Source organism: Podarcis pityusensis (genome assembly GCF_964106645.2).
Source record: "Podarcis pityusensis genome assembly, chromosome: 9".
In the NCBI taxonomy this organism is placed as follows: Eukaryota; Metazoa; Chordata; class Lepidosauria; order Squamata; family Lacertidae; genus Podarcis; species Podarcis pityusensis.
In genome coordinates, this window is record NC_138034.1 from 26,102,956 (window position 1) to 26,126,715 (window position 23,760).

The following is a 23,760-nucleotide window of genomic DNA, read 5'->3' on the forward strand; positions in this document are numbered from 1 at the left end:
GTAAAGCACAGCTATGCAGTGTTCATCAGGTTGAAACATATGCCTGGTGTTGGAACAACAGCACAGTTATTTTTGTAGCCCAAAGTATAGAGTTTGACATAAATTTGAAACATTCACCCATTCTACAAATTACTTAAGATACTCCCCCCCCCACTCACCCACAAATGCACGCATGCGTGCGCGTGCACACGCACGCACACACACACACTGTTTCTATTACTGTAGACCAGAAAATTTAAGGGGCTATACATCAATTTCCATCAGAACAGTCTGTTGGTTCCAGTGATCTATCTTGTTAATTTTCATCTCTATAATTTAAAGGTGATAACTAGCAATATTGATCCCAAGAGGGGGATGCTTCATATTAATGGGTCAGTATTGACCTCACAATGAATTTGCAATTAATATATCCATCCTGGCTTTCCAAACATCAAAATAAAATGTTTACAATCTGGAATAATGAAGAATGTGGAGGCCTGATTCAAAACCATTGGCTGGATTTGTGTCGGTATCTCTGTTTAAGAAGTGACACGTTTTATCTCTGTTTACTTTCCTGCTAATGTTTTGCTTTCTCTCTTTCTCCTGTAATATTTATTTTGTTGCGTGGATGCTTTTGGCACACAAGGCCCCCCCACTTCCTCCTAGGAAAGAAAGTTTGAGTAGATCTGGAATAACTAGCCACAAGAAGAGCGAAATTAACTCCCGGTCCGTAACAACCAAACAAACTAAGAAATCTCCTGATGCTGACCACTGTACTAACAAGGAGTTTATACGGAGGGCAGTTTATTCTAAAAAATCTAACAGCAGTGTGTCCTACACACACAAAACCACTAAGCCACTGGCCTCTGTTTACAGCACAAAAACAATAGCTGGAATTAGAACAAGTTTCCGCCAAGGCCACAAACAACCAGGTCAAAAACGTAGAGTTTCTGCCCTGAAATTAACTAGGGCACGAAATGCATCTAGTAGTATTCCTTCTTGTGTACAGCAGCAACCTGTGCCTGTTGAAGCACCAGCAACTCCACGGAGGCCTGTCTCACCTGCTTGTAACCCAGTACCTGAGATACACAAAGCATCTCTTTCCATTCAGATAGCTCCCATCCCTGATAATAAAGCGGCGCCTGAAAGCCAACAACATCCACCTAGGCTTTCTCCAGACACTTCAGAGACGCCTCCAAACAATATGCAACAAATGTCTACAGTTCCTTCCGCACAGTCCACAGAATGCAATGTGGTATATTATGTTTCTCACTTGTTTATTTTAGATCTTTCCTGTGTCACCTAACCCTTTTCTCTTTAGTCTACTCACCTGGCTCTGAGTAGTGGTTTACACTTCCTGGGTAAAACTACCTGAGACACCGTATTGAAAACAGTGTTGCTGTTTGTTTATTTTTTATTGGTTTTGAAAGATGTTTATGGGCTGCCTTAGTACACGGAGAGAGGGAAGGAACAAGTGATGTTTAGGTACCTGCTAAGTGCGCACCTTATTGCCTGTGTCCTAGGTATTGCAAAATTCAGTTCTGTAGGGAAGGCAGTCTGAGTGACACCTGAATGACACTGCTTGGAGGTATTGAAATCCTAAAAGGAAGTGTCTGGGATCCAGAGGGGCATGTTCTCTCTTCTATGTGTGCATGGCTTTTCTCCCCACTTACCCCCGCCTTCCTCCTACAGACCCACCCATCAAAAAAGCAAAAACAAAACCTGTCTCCAAAGGTTAGGAAACATACCAACATATCATTCCATTAAGTACAAGGGGCTGAACAAAAAATAAATAAATCAGGAAACCCTTCAACCCTGCCCACCTCTGTGCACACAAAAGTCCTTTGCACATGTGTGCCAATCTACCTGGATTCCAGCTGTTGTGCTTGTTTTGCCATGGTGAGAATTCTGTGGTCGTTCTTCACAGATGAAATTCTTCTTTAATTACACCAAAAGCGCATAACGTGGCTGTACAAGATGCATCTAAATCCAGCCCTTAGTGCTGCACAGATTACAAGGCTTCCACAACAAAGGCAGAAGACTGAGCTGTTAATTTATGTAGGTGCTTGAATTGCTAGGGATATTGGCATTAATTACATTTTGAGTGAGTGTGTTCACACTTCACACAAGGCTGCTCTGATGGCCGTGCTCCTTAGAGGCTCTGCTGTTTAAAGCACAAGTTTGAAAAAAACACCCCTATGTTAATCAGAGGGGTTATCTCTGCCCCTGCACACACACCCCAGTCACCCATAAGATACGCCTCACTAGAAACAGGATCATTGAACAAGGCCAACCGTTCTGATGTCTTCAGCAATTTTTATTATTTTTGAGGGCACTCAAAAACGGAACGGTATGGCTAACAGAAAAGTATTTCATAAAGAGTCCAGTTCCAAAAGGATAAAATACTCTGACATCAGAGGAGGAGGAGGAGTAACAGTGTGGTGTTGTTGTTTCTTTCTGGTCTAATGACTTGCCAGATGCCAGTGCTCGATTGTGATGATATGGAGACGGTGCTATTTAATGTTTGAGCCAAGAAATCCAACTGCCTCAGAGCTGATATGAGGATTCATAATATAATTGCATTAGGATCTGCAAATGCTGGAATCTGATCTGATCAAGGTTGCTATAGAACTGTTTTATTTATATATTTTAAAAATGAGTTACCATAAATCATTATACAGACAGAGCTATGGGAAAGCTAAACAATTGTTACAACTGTATTAATATTAGTACAGGTGTTGCTTTTATTAATCAGAATAAAAGCGGATAGTTTGGTTGTCATGATGTTCGTGTCCTGAATCCCTAGAATCAAAATGTGAAAGCCCAGGATCCAAAATGGTCCCAACTAGTTTTGTGTGCCATGGTGCGGGGAGCATAAAACTGGCATTTGCCCAAGGGGTGGAAAGACCTGGCTCAACATGGGAAACATCTTTTGAAGCTGACTTCAGTTTCAAAAATAAACTCCAAATCCCATAGGACAGTTTGGACCCCAGCCAAGATGGAAGATGGAGGCAAGCAAAACATATGTGCCAATCTGAAGAGGGGCTTTTAAACGAGCAAGAGGGTGATTAGTTTGGGCAGCAGACAGAGCTGAGCATTCTTTGCCATTCTGCCTCTGCTCTGAGAAACTGGAATGAGTAAAAATGGCACATTGGGGGGCCCACACAATTGAAAAAGCAAGCGGGGATGTTATTACTTGAATCGCCTGGAGACTTGCATTCCAGTAAGGTTTTACTTTTAGTAGCCTCCAAATGTTACCAGCTTTTGTAAAAACATTTCTTTTGGCAATCTCTTGGTAAAACATAAACCAAGGCCCAGCTTACGTTTCTCCAGGAAACAGGGAAAGAAGCACTTGTGACTGGGGGAGGGGGGCTTTTTTGCTTTCCTGCTTTTATTATGTGGTGGATGGCCTGTGGATTTCACTGCAGGTTCACTTTATGGAAGCGGTATGAGCCACTCACATTTATTTCTTCCATTTTTAGTATGAATCCGCCTGTTTGGTAGAAAGCTGGGTTGGGATTTTCAACACTGAGCCAAAGCGTTCAGGAAATGCATATCATAGATATATCACGTCTTCATGAAATAAAGGCACCTTGCAATTTCTGATAAAAAATATGGTTTTAGTAGTACATTAAGGGCAAAATCCACTAAGGAATTTTTAGTAAAGCTCTCACTTATTTTGGTGGGGAGCTCATAGGAGAAATTACTAGTGAATTCCATATCAGTAAAATAAAATGAGTCTGTCAGGTTCATCCGTCCAATCATTTACTTTGCCACAATTAAACCTTAGATATCCCATTTAAAGCTCTCATTGGCATGCAGATCATAACATCTACCAGGTATCTGGAATTTTTACATATTGGTTTGGGTCAAAGTTATTGTAATGGCAGTCAGGGCCAGTCCTACTGTTAGGAAGAGTGAAACATCTGCCCAAGGCAACTGGTTTGGGGTGTCATGAAAGGGAAGCAATTTGTTATTTTCATTTATTATTGTATTGCTACTGAAAATGTGAGGTACTGTGGCAATTCCTGTCTCTATGATTTGACTAGTCTTGAATATAGTGCACCCTGACTGGGAGTGGGTTGCCATTTTCTGTACTGCCTCAGGCACTGTTATGTACTGAGTTGAATAGGATCCAAACTGCAGCAGTCTGATTGGTCCTAGAACAATAGGATTTAGAATGCAGCAGTCTGATTGGTCCTAGAACAATGCAGCAGTATGATTGGTTGGCAGGAACCACCCAATCATGCTCCAGATAGAAGTGAATCCACAACCTGATTGGCTTACAGTAGAATTCCGGAATTAGCCAATCATGTGCAGCCCATTGTGTAAATAATGTATATAAAGCAGATACTTTGAGGGGACATTCATTCATTCCTCCTCACCAATAAAGCTGAATAAAGAGCATGAAATCACTTTGCGACTCTGAGTATATTTCACTGGCGACGAGGATGGGATCCTGCTGAGCTGACTGCCACACACAGCACCACAGCACCACCACCTGCCGCACCGCTGCCTTGCACCGTGTATCCAGGCTTCAGCTCCGGGACACAAGGAACTCAGAATGGCAACTGACAGCAGCTTCTCGCCGTTCAACCCAACATCTGGAGACTGGGAAACGTACGCCTCCCGTTTCACCTTCCTCCTAGAAGCCAAAGGGGTCACCGACGAAGAAGACACCAAGAAGAGGACAATATTCTTCAGCATCTGCGGAGAGGAGACATTTGAAATCGCCCGGGCTCTCCTTGCGCCTGAAGACGTCGCTATTGTTCCATACAAAACAATAATGGAACAGCTGAAGGGGCACTTTTCGCCGCAGCCCTCAATGGTGGCTCGTTGAAATGCCTTCTACGCAAAGCGGCAAGCCTCTGGGGAAACCATAACTGGGTTTGTGACCTCTCTCCGCCAAGCCGCCCGGTTCTGCAACTTCTCAGAGCTGGAGAACATGCTTCGTGACCGCCTCGTCGGTGGCCTGAAGGATGAGAAGCTGCAACGACGCCTCTACGCTAAGAAGGACCTAACATTCCAGTTCGCTCTGGAGGAGGCCCTGGCAACGGAAGCTGCCGAGAGGTCGACACAAGAGCCAAGCCTGCCATCCCAACCGAGGGTCCACCATGAAGACCTCACCGACGACTCAGGATCTGACATGAAGGAGGTGCACCGAGTACAGCAGCGCACCCAAGCAGTGCACAGACCACAGCTGCCTCGACGAGAAGGAGGGAACTGCGCAAGCTGCAGGGAAAGTCACGAGAGGAGGACCTGCCGTTTCCGCAACGCAGAGTGCAGGCAGTGCAGAAAATTGGGACACATCGCCCGGGTGTGTCGAGCTCGGCCCACCCGACTCCAGGCATCAGAGGACCAATCCAAGAGCCCCAGGTCCTGGGGCCCAACGCACCAAGGCAACTCGATGGAGCTCACGGACTTCCAGGTATACCAGTTGCCCCACCCCAACGTAGAGAAAATTTATGTAGAGGTACAGATAGAGGGGGCCCCATGTCGCATGGAGCTTGACGTGGGTTCAACTCTATCCATAATCTTGGCAAGGACCTTAAGGAAACTGTGTCCTACTGGGGGTCCCAAACTCAGGCCGGCCCCATTCACCCTCCGGGACTTCCAGAAACGTAAGGTCCCCACAGTGGGGGTGGGGACCTTCAGGGTGCAATACCGAGGGCGGACGCGGCAACTGGACTTGCTTGTGGTCAAGGGCCCCTACATTAGCTTATTGGGATTGGCATGGTTTGGACCACTGGGGCTAGCCGTCACCGGGGTGAACCACACTAGCTTACAAGTGGACGTGGACGCCATATGCAAGGAATTTCCGGGGGTTTTCGATGGGAAATTGTGACAGTATACGGCCCCCCCCCATTGCTCTACGGCTTGACCCCGCAGTACGACCGGTCAGGCTCAAGGCCCGTTGGGTCCCATTCGCCCTGAAACCCCGTATAGACGAGGAATTGGACCGGCTCGTGGAGCAAGGAGTGCTGGAGCCAGTGCCTAATGCCCCCTGGGAAACCCCAATCGTCACACCCGTCAAGCCTAATGGTTTGGTCCGCATCTGCGCAGACTACAAATGTACCATAAACAAGGCCCTCACGACCCATGCATACCCAGTGCCAGTGGTCAGCCATGTCCTTGCCACCCTGGCTGGGTCGAAAATTTTTGGCAAGCTGGACTTGGCCCAAGCATATCAACAGCTGCCAGTAGATGAGGCCACAGCAGAGGCACAGACGATTGTGACGCACAGAGGAGCGTTCAGGGTAAAGCGGCGGCAATTCGGTGTCAGTGTGGCACCAGGCATATTCCAGAATCTAATGGACTCCCTCCTTAAAGGGATTCCTGGCGTCACCCCCTTCTTTGATGATGTGTTGATTGCCGGGCCCACACCAGAGGAGTTTGAGGACCGCCTCCGCACCGTTCTGCACCGTTTCCAGACAGCGGGTCTTAAGGTGAAGCGGGAAAAATGTCTACTAGGAGTGCCTCAAGTGGACTTTCTGGGATTTATGATGGACGCAGAAGGGGTCCACCCGACTAGGGACAAGGTACGAGCCATTTGTGATGCCCCAGCGCCCAAGAGCAAGACTGAACTTCAGACCTTCTTGGGACTATTGAACTTTTACCATTCCTTCCTTGCCCACAAGGCGGGGGTAGCGGAGCCCCTATACAGACTCCTGGACAAGCGGGCCCCTTGGGTGTGGGGCCAGCACCAGGAGGCCGCATTCCAGGCAGTCAAGGACTTGCTTGTCTCAAACTCGGTCTTGGCACACTTCGATGAGAGGCTTCCGGTGGTGCTAGCGTGCGACGCCTCGCCCTATGGCATCGGCGCTGTCCTGGGACACCAACTGCCGGATGGAAGAGAGGTACCGATGGCATACTTTTCCCAGACACTCAACGCAACCGAGCGGAACTACTCGCAAATCGACAAGGAGGGTCTGGCAATCGTGAAGGGGGTAAAAAAATTCCATGATTTCTTGTACAGGCGGCCCTTCACCGTGGTGACTGACCACAAGCCGTTGCTTGGCTTGTTTGCCCCCGAAAAGCAGACCCCCCAAGTGCTGTCTCCTCGCGTCCTCAGATGGTCAATTTTCCTTGCTAGCTACCAGTATGCACTGATTCACCGCCCTGGGAAGGCGATGGGCCATGCGGACGCCCTCAGCAGGCTACCACTACCAGAAACAGGCCCCGACCCAGCACCTGCAGAAGAGGTTATGAGCCTGGAGCTGCTTCCCGACCGCCCCATTCAGGCACAAGAAGTTGCACACCATTCCAAGAAAGATAGGGTCATCTCCCGGGTCCTGCACTGGGTGTGGAGGGGATGGCCCAGCAGCAGCCCCGGGCCAGAATTTGCCGGCTACACAACCCGCAAACATGAACTGTCGGCCCACAAGGGGTGCTTGTTATGGGGAAGCAGGGTCGTTGTTCCCCAGCCCCTCCGCAAAAGGGTCCTCACAGCCCTACACGAGACATACCCAGGGGTAGTAAGAATGAAGGCCCTTGCCAGGAGTTATGTGTGGTGGGCGGGGATCGACAGAGAGATAGAGGCCTGGGTCAAACACTGCCAGGCCAGCCAAGAATCCCGCCCAGATCCCCCAAGGGCCCCAGTCCAGTCCTGGGAGTCTGCCCGAGCACCATGGTCACGCCTGTATGTGGACTTCGCTGGCCCCTTTCAGGGGAAAACATTCTTCATAGCGGTGGACTCCTACACCAAATGGCTGGAAGTCGCACTGGTACGTCCACTTCTACGTCTGCAGCCATCCGGGTACTACGCAGGCTGTTTGCAACCCACGGACTCCCTGACACTCTCGTCTCAGACAACGGGACTGCATTTACGTCAGGAGAATTCCAAACCTTCACAGCGCAGAACGCCATCCGCCACATCCGTTCGGCGCCATTCCACCCTGCCACCAACGGCCAAGCAGAACGCATGGTGCGGACCACCAAGGACACCCTTCACCGCATGACGCAAGGGGATTGGGAGTACCACCTTGCCACATTCCTTCTAGCACAGCACCCCCAGCTCAACGACTGGCCAGAGCCCCGCTGAACTACTAATGGGTCGGCGCCTTGCAATCAGATTGGACCGCCTTCACCCCGATAGAGCTCAGGATGAGGTAGTGGTGGGGGAAGGCAGGAACCCCCGGACCTTCAAGGTCCAGGACCCAGTGTACGCAAAGAATTTTGGGGCAGGCCCAGCATGGGTACCCGCCACAGTCACCAGGGTCACTGGCCCCGTGTCATACGAGGTGCTAACGGATGGGGGGCAATGCTGGCGCCGCCACTGTGACCAGATATGGCGACGATTCCCCGGAGAAAACCAAGAGGAAGACAGGTCAGAGGAGTCCCAAGGGAACAGTGGGGCAGTGAGGCCCATAGAGCAGGAGGGGCCAGCAGGAGAGGCAGAATCAGTAAATACAGAGAGGACCCGCGAGGCCGAAAGGACACCGGAACCAGAACCACGACTGAGCAAGCCGGTTGCGCCAGACCAAACAGCCCCATCACAGCCGGCATCCTTGGAACATGAGCCAGAACCTGAACCCCGGACCAGGGAACACCCCAGGCCGCAACGCACACGTAGGCCGCCGGCGTACCTTGAGGACTATGAATGCGACCTCCCGGGCAGGACTGGAACTTAGAGGGGAGGGGTGTTATGTACTGTACTGAGTTGAATAGGATCCAAACTGCAGCAGTCTGATTGGTCCTAGAACAATAGGATCCAAACTGCAGCAGTCTGATTGGTCCTAGAACAATAGGATTCAGAATGCAGCAGTCTGATTGGTCCTAGAACAATGCAGCAGTATGATTGGTTGGCAGAAACCACCCAATCATGCTCCAGATAGAAGTGAATCCACAACCTGATTGGCTTACAGTAGAATTCCGGAATTAGCCAATCATGTGCAGCCCATTGTGTAAATAATGTATATAAAGCAGATACTTTGAGGGGACATTCATTCATTCCTCCTCACTACTATGAGCTGAATAAAGAGCATGAAATCACTTTGCGACTCTGAGTATATTTCAGGCACAGAAATGTTCACAGGTGTTATGAGTAGGTATGCAATAATTGGATAGGGAAATGTGGATTTATTTCAGCAACGAGGTTAGACACTTTACAGAAAGTTTGAAGTGTCAGTAGAAGAAAAATATGGAATTGAATTAATTAGTTTCTTTATAGGGAAAGGGCGGATATAAGACCTGTTGTATACGTCTCAGTAAAAAGCAAAATGTATTTCAAACTTCCAGTTTTGAGAGAAGTTATAGGACATGTAAACTGAATCCTAATGACAAGTATGTTCATGGTTCTAGGTGAGTGCCCAGACAAAGGTGAGAGAGCATGTGGAAAGGGCCCCGTGTAGTCATTCCTGCACTAAGAATGTGTGCTTACTGCTGCACTAAGAAGTGTGTGAACAGCATGAAGATTCCTGGTGAATATGCATATGTTAGAGTGCCATTGTATCTATCCACAAGAATTTAAGGTGTGCTTATGTTTAAGGGAAACCACTGGTGCAGATGCTGCAGTATACTTGCATGCAGAGGTGTGCAGTTGAGACAAGTGTTGTTTCTTTTAGATTATAAAACATGTATTGTTGTTTTGATGCAAGATGCCTGGATTTGTATTTATGTATTTTGGAAACTAGATCCCTTTCTCATCTGTGGGAGGGTGGAAAATACACATAATCTTCACAGTGTGTGGGAAGAGCTCACCATAGCCACCAATATTGTAGTGCAATGTATTGGAAAGATGAGCCAAGTAGGTTCGTATTAGCATTAAGATGTAAACATTCCAACAAAAGAATAGTTAAAGATTATTGTGAAATTCTGTGTTACCAGTTACTAGATCATGGATGATTGTCCTACGTGTCCAAAAGAGGATGTGCTTGGGAAAGCGCAGAAGATTGAAGATTTTTTAAAAAGAAAAGGGGGGCTTGATTTTTCAAAACACAGCATATTTTCATGCAGCTGTTGGTGCTCTTCTTTTGTATTATCAGAAGTTTACAGACATAAACAAGGGACCCAAAAGAATACAGGTGTTCATAAAACTAGACTAGTTCCGTGAATTGAAGACTGAAAATTGGAAAAAAACTTTTACATCTAACTTTAAGCAACCAAATTTTAAAATGTTGAGCATGACCCTCTTAACAATTAAAGCAAGAGGTATTTTTACCCAAGTGTGTGTGTGTGTTTGTGTGTGTGTGTGTTAAAATCTGAGTTTTGTGTGCTATCTTTTCTTATGTGTTAATTAACAACAATCAGTTCACTTTTTCATCTTAGAATCTTAATCGTGTCTTGTTCCTTTGAAGCAAGGCCAGCAATTTGGTGTCATTATCATGCACCCATTCACAAACCTCTTATTAAAATCTGAAATTGTCCACAGTGCTTATAATATACCTGTATCTACATACTTAATGTTAATTGCCTATATAAGCAATCTGGGAAATATATCTTGGTGCAGAGATTTGTAATAAGCACACTGTGCTTATCCAAGGCCACTGTCCAAAAATCTAAGAGTAGTCACAATGTGTTTGGATTCAAGTTTTTTGGGGGGAATTTCCATTTCACAAATAGTGGTCTCATGAACATGTTGTTTTTTTGACATGGAAAAATCACAGCAAAGTGACTTTTATCTTCCATACTTACATGGTGATAATTCCTTATGAATATGCCCCTCGTTCCCTATATCTTAGAAAACAACGTTAAAGAGCTGTAAGGTATCAGTTTTCACCATGTTATGAGGAATTGAGAAGGAATTTTTACAACAGATAAGTTCTTGTGGTGCTTTACAACTACTTTTCTAAAAAATGTAGCATGTGAGGGAACACTTCATATCAGACTAATAATTTTTATTGGAGAATGATTACAAATCAATACACAGACAGTGTATATATACTTCCTGTGGAATTCAGGTGCATGCAGAAGACGTTTAAACAAGTGATGGTAGGAAACAGCCTATAATAAAGCGTGCAAGACCTTTCTGGGAAGGATCATCAGCAGGTCGAGGTCAGGTCAAAGTCTGATCAATGAATATCTAGAAAGGAAGATTGGGGCAAAACCAGTCTTGGCTTGCATGGGGCCAGTGTGTTGGACCAGTTGTCTTCCACCAATTGCAGCCTCCAGTCATGGGTCCTTGGCCGTGGGAGTGCAATGATATGGTTTTAATCATATTATTTTATCACTGATATGCTTGCCACCCTGCCTATAGTACATTAAAAGAAAAGGAAGTATGAAGAAACCTAAGATGTGTTGTATCCAATACTACTGTTCTGCTTGCGAAACAGAACTGTCCCCCCCTCTCATCGCCACTACTGTCCCCTGCAAACCCTCAATATTTGTCAACTTCACATTTACCTGTTTCCATTGTAAGATATTTCTAATTTGAGAGTGTGCTATCTGGAATTCCATGACTTCCATATACATTGCTCTCAGTTCCCGGGCCTCATACTCACAGTTGAATGTGCTGCTGTTTTCTAAACTCTGCATATTCAGTGGACAATTTCTCAGCTTGAAAAATAAATTTTACTTCATAGAGGAAACATGGCTTTAGGTCATGCTCACTGTTCATTCATTCACTCATTCATTTTATTTGTATGCTGCTTTTTCACACACACACACACACACACAAAAGCCATGCTCAAAGTGGCTTGCAACAAAGTAAACAGGGATGCATTTCAAACACTACAAAAATTGTTTCGTAATAGCACAGCGAAACAATAGCAACTATTATAACATACCCCCCCCCCAAATTCAGAGCTATAAATATAACAAGATTACTCAAACAACATGCAGCATCCAAAATAAAAAATAAATAACAGTTTCACCTTAATCCAAGAAACACCATTCCCATTATGTTCTTCAGTCCCTTCCCTGCAGAAGTTTCTTATAGTGGGGAAGCTGGAAACATCCCTCCCATTATGTTCCTGTTGACACGGTTACAGATTTTATAGATTAGACCTGGAAGTTACATACATACATACATACATACATACATATTTATTTATTTATTTATTTATAAAATATTTTGCTATATTAACTGCTTAGGAACATCAAGTTTCCTCTTAATTGTCTACCCAGCTGCCTTCAAGGTTGTATATTAACTTTCTGTGTACCTTTTGAGTAGCAATGGTGATTACATCAGTCTTGGGTTTTTACCTAGTGAGCATTTTCCATGGTAGCTTCACTTCTCAACCCCACTCACTCTTTTTGTTTTCTAGGAGTATCAGTGCTATTTAGGAACCATTATTTTGCCTTCATTCTTAAAAGGAATAGTTTCCTCATTTTTAGTCAATCAGCTCAGGGTCATCAGTCTGCTGACTTGTGAATTCTAGACTTTACATTTTTTATATAAAAAAAAAGTTCAACCTGCAGCACAGACATTTGCAAATTTGAAGTTGTGATTTCTTTTAATTGTAAAAAAAGCTTTGCAAAAACTTACTTTGTACAAGAGAACTTCCTGTTAAAGTGTACTGAGGTCCAGGTTTTAGGTCACTTCAGATGACTGGTTTATTGAGTGCTACTGAGTGTTGATCCCAATTTGTTTATGGGGAAAACAGACAATGCTGGCTATCTATGCTTTCTGATTTGTTTTTGTTTTTAGGGAGGCTAGATATTGTTGGCTTAAGCAAATGTTACCCCACGCTTCCAAGTGCATTTCTCTATCACTTCCTTTATTGGAAAAAGTCACTCTGGCATAAAATGGGTTTATTGCACGTGGTGCATGGATATTTTGGCAGGTGGGCAGGGAAACTTATGAAATGGGGCATAACCAGGATTTCGTCCTGCTTTCGCTTCATTGTGTAGAGCCCCCTTCTTATGCATAGTGTGTAAAAGCGGCTATTATCGTGATACATTTTACCATTGGCTGAGAAGGTCAGCTGCCTAGTCCTAAAATGAGACACTTTGGTTACTACTATGGAAATAGTGATATGGCTGAGAATTAAGCTTACTATTGGCCCAAAGAGCAATTCCAATTTTGTATATGGGAAGAAAAACCTTTTAAGGTTTGTGGCAGATACACAGGCGGAACATTATTTGAACCAAAAGTCAAACAATTAAAATCTTGGAAATGAACATCCAGGCTTATTCCAACACACTGTAGTTTCTGGCATTGCTTCCCATTAATACTTGACAAATTCACTTACTGTGTTTTCTTTTGTAATACAGAGTTTGTTTATTTCCTAATCTATTTGACTGTGTACTTCCTAAGACTGCTAGAAAACACATGGTGTGTGGGGTTTTTTTATTTCTGAGAACTCTTGTACACAACAAAAGGGTAAGGAAAAGAGTAAATAAATAAATAAATTTAGTAATATGTTTATTTGTTCTTTTGTTTCTCAAAACTCAGCTTGGAAACCAGAAAGTAACTGCCAATGTGATGGAGGTAAATGCTTCACAGACACACAGACAAACTTCAGCAGCAGCTTCGCCACTGCCTCCTTCACCACCTCCTTCATTGGTATCGATTAACAGACCCTCTCTCTCACCCGACAGTGGCACCCACCCCGTAACATCATTTATTTTGCCAACACGGGATGATTTTTGGCCGTCACGCTTGTATAGAACCCTGGCCCTTTCACGTTTTTCATACGCATACCCTTTCCTAGCTCCTGACACTACTATCCACAGGACTGAAACGGCCTCTGTTATGACCGACTCAGCCATGAGTGAGTACTCCTCTCGCCCGGTGAGCGAGTCCTCCACTGCCATTCTAGATGATCTCCAGAGCTGTACCTATGATACTACTGACTGTTCTGAAACACCTTCCCCAACCTTGAGCCAGATGTCTGCTGTGTCAGATGCCACCACCTTAACCACCACTGCTGCCAGAGCTCATGTAATTATCCTTCCTTTCCTCCTCCCATTTTGTTCAACCAGGCTGTCAAAGTGGAAAAGAGATAATCCTTGTTCTTGTCCCTTTTACTCGATGAGCATGCTGGAAATGGCCTACTCAGGTTCTATAACTTTCCTTAATGGGAAAATTTCAAACTCGCTACATGTAAACGCAATCTAAATTTGCTGGTCAATAATCCCAATACTCTGGAGGAGTGATGCTTCCTGTGATAGATGTGATGGTAGCTTCCTTGGATAATTAGTCAGAAGCCTGAAGTGCTCCTGAATCGCTCACTACATAAAAAGTAGTATTTGGAATACTCTTCCCCAGGGACGTATCAGCTCTTAGATAAATATTTATTATCCTCATTTTCCCAGGCCTTAAAAAAGCTGAACTTTATTTTATCTGCTGCACTGCTTTTTAATTATATTATGTTTAATAATTATTGTTTTATTCTGGATTTTTAAAAATACATGACAGTATTATTTTATTTTTTTTACATTTGTAACAGTACAGATAATTAAAGTATTCATAGTTAAGGTTGAGGTATAATAGTATTTTTTACGATACCTGTTTTAATTTTAACCTTCTATCTAGAAGTTCTGATCCATCAATTTAGAGGCATGTTGTGGAGACAGGTAGGTTTGTGCGTGGTGGTGTGGTGAACAAGAAGCACAAGTCACCTGTGTTCCTTGTTTCTCCACAACATCCTCTCACCCCATTTGGATCTTTCCTACCTAAGAAATGAACATGCAGTCTATCGGGGAGCATGGATCCCACCGAAGTGTGAGAATTGTAGAAGTTGTCTTTTGGTTGTAATGGTGGTGCAATGAAACAGGAAGCACAAGACACACACAGTTCATGTTGGAACAGTGCCACAGTCAAAGCAGCTCATAGTAGCGAGGGAAAAGTACTTTGCACATTCTTGGAGATGCTGTCTCATTTATCTCTGCTCCTTATGTTCCAGTGCCAAGCATTGGCAGTGCAACAGACTCTTTGGGGATTTGCTCTGGAAAACTCTTGCTCAAATTAAGCCCTGAACAAATCTTGTAATGGTTATTCTTCAGTCTCACTGTGCTAAAAAGGAAGTGACATTTGGAATATAGGCAGAACTATCTTAAGATGTTAGATAAATGCACATGCAGATAGAATGCTCAAACAGAATGTTAGTACAACTACAAACCTGTCAGAAACTACTGAGCGACCACTATGATGTATGCCTCAAAAATGGATTTTAAGGTGTTTGATTAGTACAGCACTTAACCCAACCTTATCTTCCATTAGCAGTGATCACTGACTGCATGAGTTTGCTTCTGATTTTCGCTTTTTCTCCAACTAACATTTCCCCTCTTAAGCATTCTTGTCTTCCAGGAATAAAACTATGGATATTCTGACATTCACTTGCTACAAAATGTATTGTTTCTTTTCTTTTCCAGGAATGCATTTTCTTTATTCTTAAGTCACTTCCCTCCAACTGTTTAAATACACATGTCCTTATGTATAACTCAAAAGTCTAATACATGTGATATATACATACATCAGTTAAAATCAGCAACTTGCTTAGTTAATTTCAAATGAAGCATCCTATAGATACAGGTCACACTCTTAAAACAAGCTGGAACATGCCTAATATTTTATAGGTCACTGTATTACAAGATAATAAAACAGTAGATTCTAAAAGACTTTTCTGAATGAAAAGCCGTTATAATCTAGTATCATGCCGTAAGGGTTAACATGACAAATGTAAATGGAATCTTTGGTATACTTAACCAGAATGCTTGAACTCAGTGGGATTTTAATCCAAGTAAATGGGTACAAGGTTAGAAAGCTTGCATGACTTCAGGCATGTGACCTCCTTGCTATACGTAAGGTTACAAGTCAACCAGAAGTGCTAAGGAAAAGCAAGTTGGTGCATCACACAAAGTAAGGTTTCTTCATCTATAGCCATTGGTTTCTAAAGCTGCAATCCCCCACACACTTACACATGAGCCAAACCCCATTGATTTCTGAGTAGACATGCCCTGAAAAAAAGCTTCAGTGCTACTCATTATTCTGATTTTATAAAGCAGCATGTTAAGTGGTTTGAAAAACAGCAGCTGTGTGATCTTAATAAATCAAAGCATGCCTCAATATTGGCAGTGACTTATCCCCCCCCCCAAAAAAAAGGCAAGATGTGTGACAAAATTCATTGCCTAGAATGTTAACCGCATAACAATGGATAACTTTGGCCATGTATTATATTTTTAGAACATGCTGTGGGTTAAACTTGACCATCACATCTAGTTTGCATCCAGATTCTGGCCACAATATTTGAAGGAGATTTCAGCTCTTCTTGCTGGCATCTTTTTTCTTTGTCTTCAAGTGAATGGCAATAAGATTTAAGCACTTGGAAATGGAAGAGAAAATTGCCTTCAAGAGAAAATTGGAAGTGCAAGTTTTACTGTCTCTTTCATTTTGTACTGCTTTGACCTAGGACTTTCTTGATGCCTTCCCATAATTCCAGCATGCTGTTTTTTGTAGGGGGAATAGAACAGGGTTGCATAGGGAACATAATCCTGAACACGGACTGTTATAGCTAAGAATCTGAGAGCTGGATCTTTGCTATAGGGATAGCAATTCATTCTTCACCTTTTGTACATGGATGGTAGGATTTGGACAGTTCTACGAATAGTTTACTGGGATGTGATTTTTGCTTTGTTTCTTTTCTACCTCTCAGGCTCAGATAACAGTGAATGGGAACTCTAGTTCAGCAACCAGTCCCATGAGCCACTTTCAAAGGCCTTTTTCCCCTTCAGGATATTCCCCACCAGTCTCACTCAATTCAAGCCTGGTTCTCCTGCAACAGAGCAGAACAATGGGTGAGTTCCCACATAAACAAATAACATACATTTATTTTAAAAAATTAAATGGTGTACACTGAATAATGAAATGTCCCTCTGAATGACACTGCTCCCTTTGTAAGCCATGAATCTGGAGGATATTTCTCTGATTTCTGCAGGGGATAAAGTTTGCAACATAAAAACATTTTCTTAAGCTATGGTGGCAGGGGTGTGTGTGTATGTGTCACTCTTATATTGCTGGCAGCAGCAGTAGAAGCATCATAGCTTTGCTGGCAGCAGAGGTGCTGATTTGGGTCCCAGCCCGTGGGTACTTAGCACTGTGTGCCGCAACGTGAAGCTGTCACATTGCTCTGTGTGCCACAGCTGCCTTCTGGTGCCGCTTCTGTGCTTCCGCAGCGGCGGCAGAGCGTGTGCATGTCGACGCCCACAGCGGGCCCCGACAGAAGCCCTGCAACGGAGGGCAAGACCCTGGCCCAGTCAGTGCCGCAGGCCAGGCACCCACAGTGAAAAGTTTGCAGGTGCCCAGGCACCCAGGGCCCCCTGGAGTTTGTGCCAGTGGCTGCCAGTGGCCCAGCGACCATTTTCTTAACCCCTAAATTACCCAGAATCATTGTCATCCCAGGGCATTTTATGGGGGCATGTGAGGGACACTGCAAAAATATAGGTGCTGCCTCTTGTTATCATCTGAACAATAAGTTCCCAATAATTGAACTCATAATATAGCAGAAATAAATGTTTGCCCCTTTTAAAATAGCAGGGAAATGGAAAGGGTGGAATGAGGTGGGTCAAAAAGTAATTTGTTTCTAAAGATTCTAAAAAAATAACTAGGCACTACACAGCTGGAACCTTCTAGAAAGAAACAGAGTGTGTGGTGTGCTACAGAGTTTGAGTCCCCCTGAGCACAGAGGCCCAACTCCAATTCATCCAATATCTAGTATCATGAAACATCTTCCTAATCCTGTGTCAGTTTGCCACATTGAAAGTGCCTAGTCTGATAACGGAGGTGAAGCATGTTAATTAAATGGTTATACAGCACTGTGTTAACATTATCTTTGTAGAATCCGCAGAGACATACTCACAGCATGCTCATTCTGTTGGCGGCAGCAGTACCACCAGCACAATACCAATCTGCAGAACTTCGGAGGAAGAGAAGAAAGTCACAGTCATTAAAGCACCACATTATGCAGGGATTGGCCCAGTCGATGAATCAGGAATCCCAACTGCAATTAGAACGGTAGGAAATGTTGAGTGAGTGAGTGTGGCTCTGTGTGTGTGAGTGCATGAACACGTCGTACAATGAATTGATTGTTGGTAATGGCTTTTTCACATTCTTCTAGGCTTATATAATGTGTAATAGAATGTGCATAATCAGGGGACTCATGATTATAATTCTGTGAGTAGTGGGGAAAGGGGGAGGCTGGTGGTGTATAATTGGAGAGCCTTGACTTTTTTTTTTACTTTTCATTGTAAAGTTGTCAGAAGATCTGCCGCTTTCTCTGTGTTTTGTTTTCCTTTCCTTTGCTCCACCTTTCCTTCTTTTGTTTATTTTGCCTTTGAAAAGTTTCCTAAAGTTTGGTGCATTTTGTAACTTTTATCAAGATGTCCTTGCATGCCTAATCCTTCCTTGTATTCATGAGTTAACAGTTATAAGATGAATGAATTAATGTACATGTACGTACACACACACACACACACACACACACACACACACACACACATCATTTATTTAACCATTATCACCAGGAAGCCCAGTGCAGAACTAGCTCTCCTTTGCTGAGCGGGTGGAAAAAGCTCTCGGGTCAGCTTTGACAGCTTGCCACTAGTTAGTGCTTGAGTGCTTTCAGGATGCCACACTGAAGTGTTTTGTTTTTAGCTATGCTGAAGCATTCTTTCCACGCTGCTGCCCCGGCATCCCCTTCTGGCTGGTCCAGGCGGCAGCAGTAGCAGCTGCAGCTCTTGTAGGGAAGGAACTGTTTGCCGGTCTGAAGGAGTTCTTGCTGCTGTTACTGCTGCTGCACTGGCTGAATGAAACGACTAGGAGCCAGGATGAAGGCAGCAGAGCCCTTGCAGGTGAACTCTTTGGGAGGTGCAACTGTGGGTATACTTTGCCGGCCAAGACCAACATACGGGGATGTGGTGTTGCCAGGAACAGATTCCGTGGAGAGGGGAACAGGGTGGGGTGAGAGAGAGAAATGGAATTGATGGAGAAAAAGCGATAGGGAAAGATTTCGCTCTGACTAAGTGGTAAGACTGTGGCTTTTAAAAATAATAAGGGAGGGGAGCTCAATCAGTTCTTGCTTCCTTTTACTATGGTTGTGATCTAGCTAAGTCATGTAAAGTGTTTTTTTTTTTATGACTAACTCTCACTATAACAATTCTGAAGATATTTCCATCCCATTTCACAGAGACAGATCCCTCTGTGTGTGTCTTTTTAAAAGAATCACAGACTACTCAAATAGGATGGCTATTAGTTATATAAGAGCATGAATTAAAATCCTCCCAACTGTACTTAATGGGCCTGGCCCATTGCCAGCTATATATTTAAGCCTCCAGATTCTCTTGATCTCTTTAAGATTGGCTATGAAATTCCTCCCATTTTTTGATAGCTGTTTCTATATAAAAACATGTTTTTAGCTTGTAGAAGTATTATTGCATAAAATGGTATAAGCTGATGTGATTTAAGACATGCACAATGCCATCCTAGGCATGCTCATTCAGAAGTAAGTCCTACTAACCTCAATAGGACCGACTCCCAATTAGGCATGTATAGAATAGCAGCTACATAGTTTGCTCAGAATGTCATATAAACAAAGAGGCATGTGTTAAGTGACCACAGAAACACAAACTAGATAAGGTGGAGTGCTTAATGCTCTGCAGCATCAGACTGTTTAGAGTTACTTTTTTAATTTTTACTGATTGGATATTCATCTTAAGATCCATGCAAAACAGCACAAGTGTTTCAGATGCAATTGTATTGGATCATATATCCCTGTACTTGGCCATACATCTTGCTGACTTCAACAGGGCTTAGTACTGTTGTTGTTGTTGTTGCTGCTGCTGCTGCTGTGTTCTGTAATTTAGTACAGAGAAAAGTGTGCATTATCATGCACATTTTTTTAGGAGGGATGGTAAATAATCAAGTGTACACCACATTTCTGCCTGAGTTACCAATCCAGCTACAGTTAGTCTGCAGTTCTAGGTACACTTACCAAGGAGTAAGTACTGCTGATCTCAATTGAAGCTTACTTCTTTGTAGCTGTGCACAAGATCACACTGTCAGTCACTGTCTCACTTTCAGTGAAGCCAGCAGAGCATATTAGTTATTGTGATTAACTTAAATTTCATCTTGTCAATTAGAAATTAGAATGGAAATTGGGAGATTTCATTTTTAAAGGAAATTTTGCTAATCAATTTGGCTCTTTTATTCAGTGTAAATATGCCCTAAATCAGGCACCAGTTGTCTAGTTGATATACTTTCTCCTTTTCAAGTGGTTTGCTGAGCTTGCACCTTCGCTGGGAAATTGGTATGCTTGTTAACATTCCAGCAATGTGTCTGAATGAATCATAGAATACCAATGTGCACAGATGTCAGATGTGCCTTTAAAAAGTAGCATTGAAAGCCACCCATAATTGACAATGGTGGATCAGTTTTCTAGCTGTTCAAGTGGATATAATCGCTTCTGTCTTATCTGGATTCATCTGCAGTTCTCCTTCATCCAGCCCATAACATTTGCACAAGCACCTAACTTCAGCTCCCAGATCCAGTTTGAAAGAAAAATAAAGCTGAGAGTGCTCAGCATATTGTTGAGACTGCACTCCATATTGTCTAATGATCCCTCCCAGCAGCTGTATGTGCTTACTATAAAAAAAGTATTGTAGATGAGATAACATTTAAGTAGCAGACACTTAACAATTTGAGGATCAAATGCATTGCCCACTAGAAATAATTTGATTGTAATCCATTAACTACTTTCAGATTCTGTAGACATTCATTTTTAAAAAATGATTTACAACAGGAACACACATATGCACACAATATGTTGGAAGGGATGCAGAGATCTTCCCAGCGGATTGTGTGCCTATTTGGCAGAACTCGATACTCCAACCACAGCGGAAGATTGCTTTGAACACAATTCTCCATCAAGCTGTTCCTTTATTGACATTAAGATTGCCATTTGTAAAACTGTTTTGCAACAGCCTCCGATTCCTACTGGAGAGTGTTCATGGCATCACTGATGGGGGGAAAATGACTTTCCCAATTTTTTATTCTGCCTTTTAATTTTGCATTGGCAGTGTATTCATTGGTCTCTGTTCATTCATTCTAAGCTGAGTACAGATTGGCATAGACCAAGAAGCCGAGCTGTTGGGCAGTGTAGATTGCAGCAAGGAAGCAATTCCTACTCAGTGGCATCCAGGAGTGTCAACTTGAATATAATATGGGGGGGGGGCAGGGAAGCCCCACTCCACGTAATTGATCACAAGTCATGGCGCACACACACATACCATTTGAATGGTAAAGCCCATCAACTTTGCGGGGGGGGGAGGCAAATGGACCTCAGCCCCTATGAGTTGGCTCCTATGGTGGCACCACAGAAGGCATCTTGGCCAAGGGAAACCTATAAACTGGAGATGGGGCTTTCTTCTGTATATTTTAAAGATGGCAGCTGCAGAAGATCCACTTGTGCACACTTCAGACGCAAAATGTCAACTACAAAAACATTGTATAAAAGCCAGCGTGGTGTAGTGGTTAAGAGCGGTAGTCTCGTAATCTGGGGAACCGGGTTCGCGTCTCCGCTCCTCCACATGCAGCTGCTGGGTGACCTTGGGCCAGTCACACTTCTTTGAAGTCTCTCAGCCTCACTCACCTCACAGAGTGTTTGTTGTGGGGGAGGAAGGGAAAGGAGAATGTTAGCCGCTTTGAGACTCCTTAAAGGGAGTGAAAGGCGGGATATCAAATCCAAACTCCTCTTCTTCTTCTTCTTCTATCCTTAGGAAAACCAGAATGTGGCATTTGCTCTGTATTGAAAGGACAGTATCTATTCAGATATTAAGCTTTTCCTTAGATTTCATTCTGTCCATTTGTAGGAGCATAAATATTGTAAGCTTGCTTACAAGTGAAGTGAGAAATCTAGCTTCTTCATAAAGCAAAGCTCAGCTGCAGTAAAGGGAGGTTTCAGCAGTATAGTTAACATGTCTACTGTATACTGGGCCAGTTTTTGAACAAATATATCTTTCAGCCAAGAGTTTGGAAATGCATATTTTTGCAGCATGTAATGCCTGCCCATTTAAGAACCCTGGTCACTTTCCAAGAACTTACAGCAATTAAGCTCACTGTCAGCCTCTGACATAGAAAACCAAATTTTCAAACTTCAGTAACTAGTTCTTCTAGGTAGATCTACAAGGCGCAGCTTAGACAACTATAGGTGCCCTATAGTGCATTACATCATTGTCATTTTTATTCTCGGTGTTAATGGTTGGTCATTGTACAATACTCCCAAGAGCTGGAGTGCTAAGTAAATTGAAAATTAAGATAAAGATATCTACATTCATGTTATACACCCAGTTTCAGATACTGAGTCATCTTAGAAAGACTCCAATATTTTTGCTATGTAAATTTTTATGTTTCGTTTCTTTAAAAAAAATTCATATCATATATGAGAATGTGTATTATGTCATTTCTTTAGTTTTTGGCCGAGGACTCATTAAAATGTATTCCAAGTATAGTTACAGATACTCAATTATTTTAATGCAATACATGATAGTTTTCTGCATATTGAGCAAGATAGACAAGCAAACTTTGCAGCATTCAGTTAGATGCAATGTACTAAAATAATGGGAACCAAAAATTTATGCAAGTCAATTATTTAGAAGCAGCTTTTGGATTTAGAAGCAGCTTTTGTATGTAGAGGTCTTTGGAAAGTATATGTAGAACACCGAATGTGAAATATTAGGATATGAGGTACAGATAATAGAGGGATACATGACTTCAGATCAAAATAGAATTGTGTTGTCTGACATTTTATCAAGATCATAGGATTATGCATTACAGGGAAGGAATGAGTGTACAAATTTGTTATCTTTGCAGTTTGCATGCATCACTGTTTAAGGTAGTTTTGCAACTGGCTTTTGGTGTGCACTGTTTCATTTTTTTACTGGCACTACTCTGTATTTTTAGAAGTTGTGATCCTTTAGGTTGCCATGAATGACCATGCAAACAGCATCCTTGTGCACCAGAAATGCAGCCCGAGTTTTTCATCCACTTGTTCCCCAAAATGGAACAAGTGTATGTTTCCTTAAAGCTGTGTCTGTAGGTGGCAAACTTCGAGCTTAGCTGTTTTTCTTGTAAATAGGTCTTATTTTGCTTCACCCATGCTACTTGTACAGACAGATGATGAATTTTCAGGAATAGAAAAGGTTTACTGTCAGTTGAACATAGTGGACATAAAAAATACATGAATGCTACTGTTAACATAATTGATGTCATTTCTTGTTGTCTTATGATTTCCCCCCCACTGACCTATTGAATATTTAAATGCTGTCACCCAATTTATGAGCAACCCAATTTCTCTTTCCAAAATAGACTTAACTTTTGCCAGCGCTTGGTATGAGTGTTTGCAAAAGGTGCTTGTTAAACACTTGCTTGTAGAACTGCAGAACTCAGGTCAGCTAGAACCCCAGATATAAGGGCTCATTCAAACCTTATCAAAATAGAGAGGTTAATGCCCTCATCCCACACAGGTCTTCCTGCAGTTTCCTCCATGGAAACTTCCACAGAAAAACCATTAATATTTGAAGTTCGTCAAAGTTACCAACATGTCCCTTAGACGCATTGACAGTGAAGGAATTCTGGCAAGTGATAAATAACACCCCACCTCTGCAGCAGCCAGTAACATTGTGCTAAGATGGGGAGAAGCACAATGTGATGCTATACACTATGGAAAGATAAAGAATTGAATGCAGTATTGCCACACATGCACATATACCAATGGCAAACTAGAATCCACTATTGTGTCTAGCTTCAGCATTGGTTCTAAGCATTGCCTGTTTCCCTACCTTGTAAGCTGATGGATTTAAGATTATTTTCTTCCATATTGTTTTCAGTGGAACAAAATAAGCTTACAT

The 23,760-nt window shown here is 43.1% G+C and overlaps 2 protein-coding genes and 1 long non-coding RNA gene across 47 annotated transcripts in view; 2 read left to right on the plus strand and 1 right to left on the minus strand.

The window, feature by feature from the left end:
- SORBS2 (sorbin and SH3 domain containing 2) overlaps nt 1-23,760 on the plus strand; it is a gene marked incomplete at its 3' end in the record, with an annotated part of 186,285 nt that overhangs the window by 107,444 nt on the left and 55,081 nt on the right. For 20 of the 34 annotated variants that reach the window (XR_013990350.1, XR_013990351.1, XR_013990352.1 and 17 more), the window contains 4 exons: nt 626-1,234; nt 13,313-13,801; nt 16,515-16,656; nt 17,697-17,872. Coding sequence is in view for 15 of the 34 variants with exons in the window: in XM_081020453.1 (XP_080876579.1) it covers nt 626-1,234; nt 13,313-13,801; nt 16,515-16,656; nt 17,697-17,872 (1,416 nt within the window). The remainder of the gene's footprint in view (nt 1-625; nt 1,235-13,312; nt 13,802-16,514; nt 16,657-17,696; nt 17,873-23,760) is intronic. The other 14 variants (XM_081020461.1, XM_081020464.1, XM_081020463.1 and 11 more) reach the window with 5 other exon arrangements.
- LOC308485167 lies at nt 1,241-11,705 on the plus strand. Its single transcript, XR_013990440.1, has 2 exons — nt 1,241-4,090; nt 9,014-11,705. It is a non-coding gene; the product is annotated as an uncharacterized lncRNA (long non-coding RNA).
- CFAP96 (cilia and flagella associated protein 96) overlaps nt 15,923-23,760 on the minus strand; it is a 128,888-nt gene continuing 121,050 nt past the window's right edge. For all 12 annotated transcript variants that reach the window (XR_013990377.1, XR_013990378.1, XR_013990379.1 and 9 more), the window contains 2 exons: nt 17,718-17,858; nt 15,923-16,634 (listed from right to left, as the gene is read on the minus strand). The gene's annotated coding sequence lies outside the window, so the exon portion shown is untranslated. The remainder of the gene's footprint in view (nt 16,635-17,717; nt 17,859-23,760) is intronic.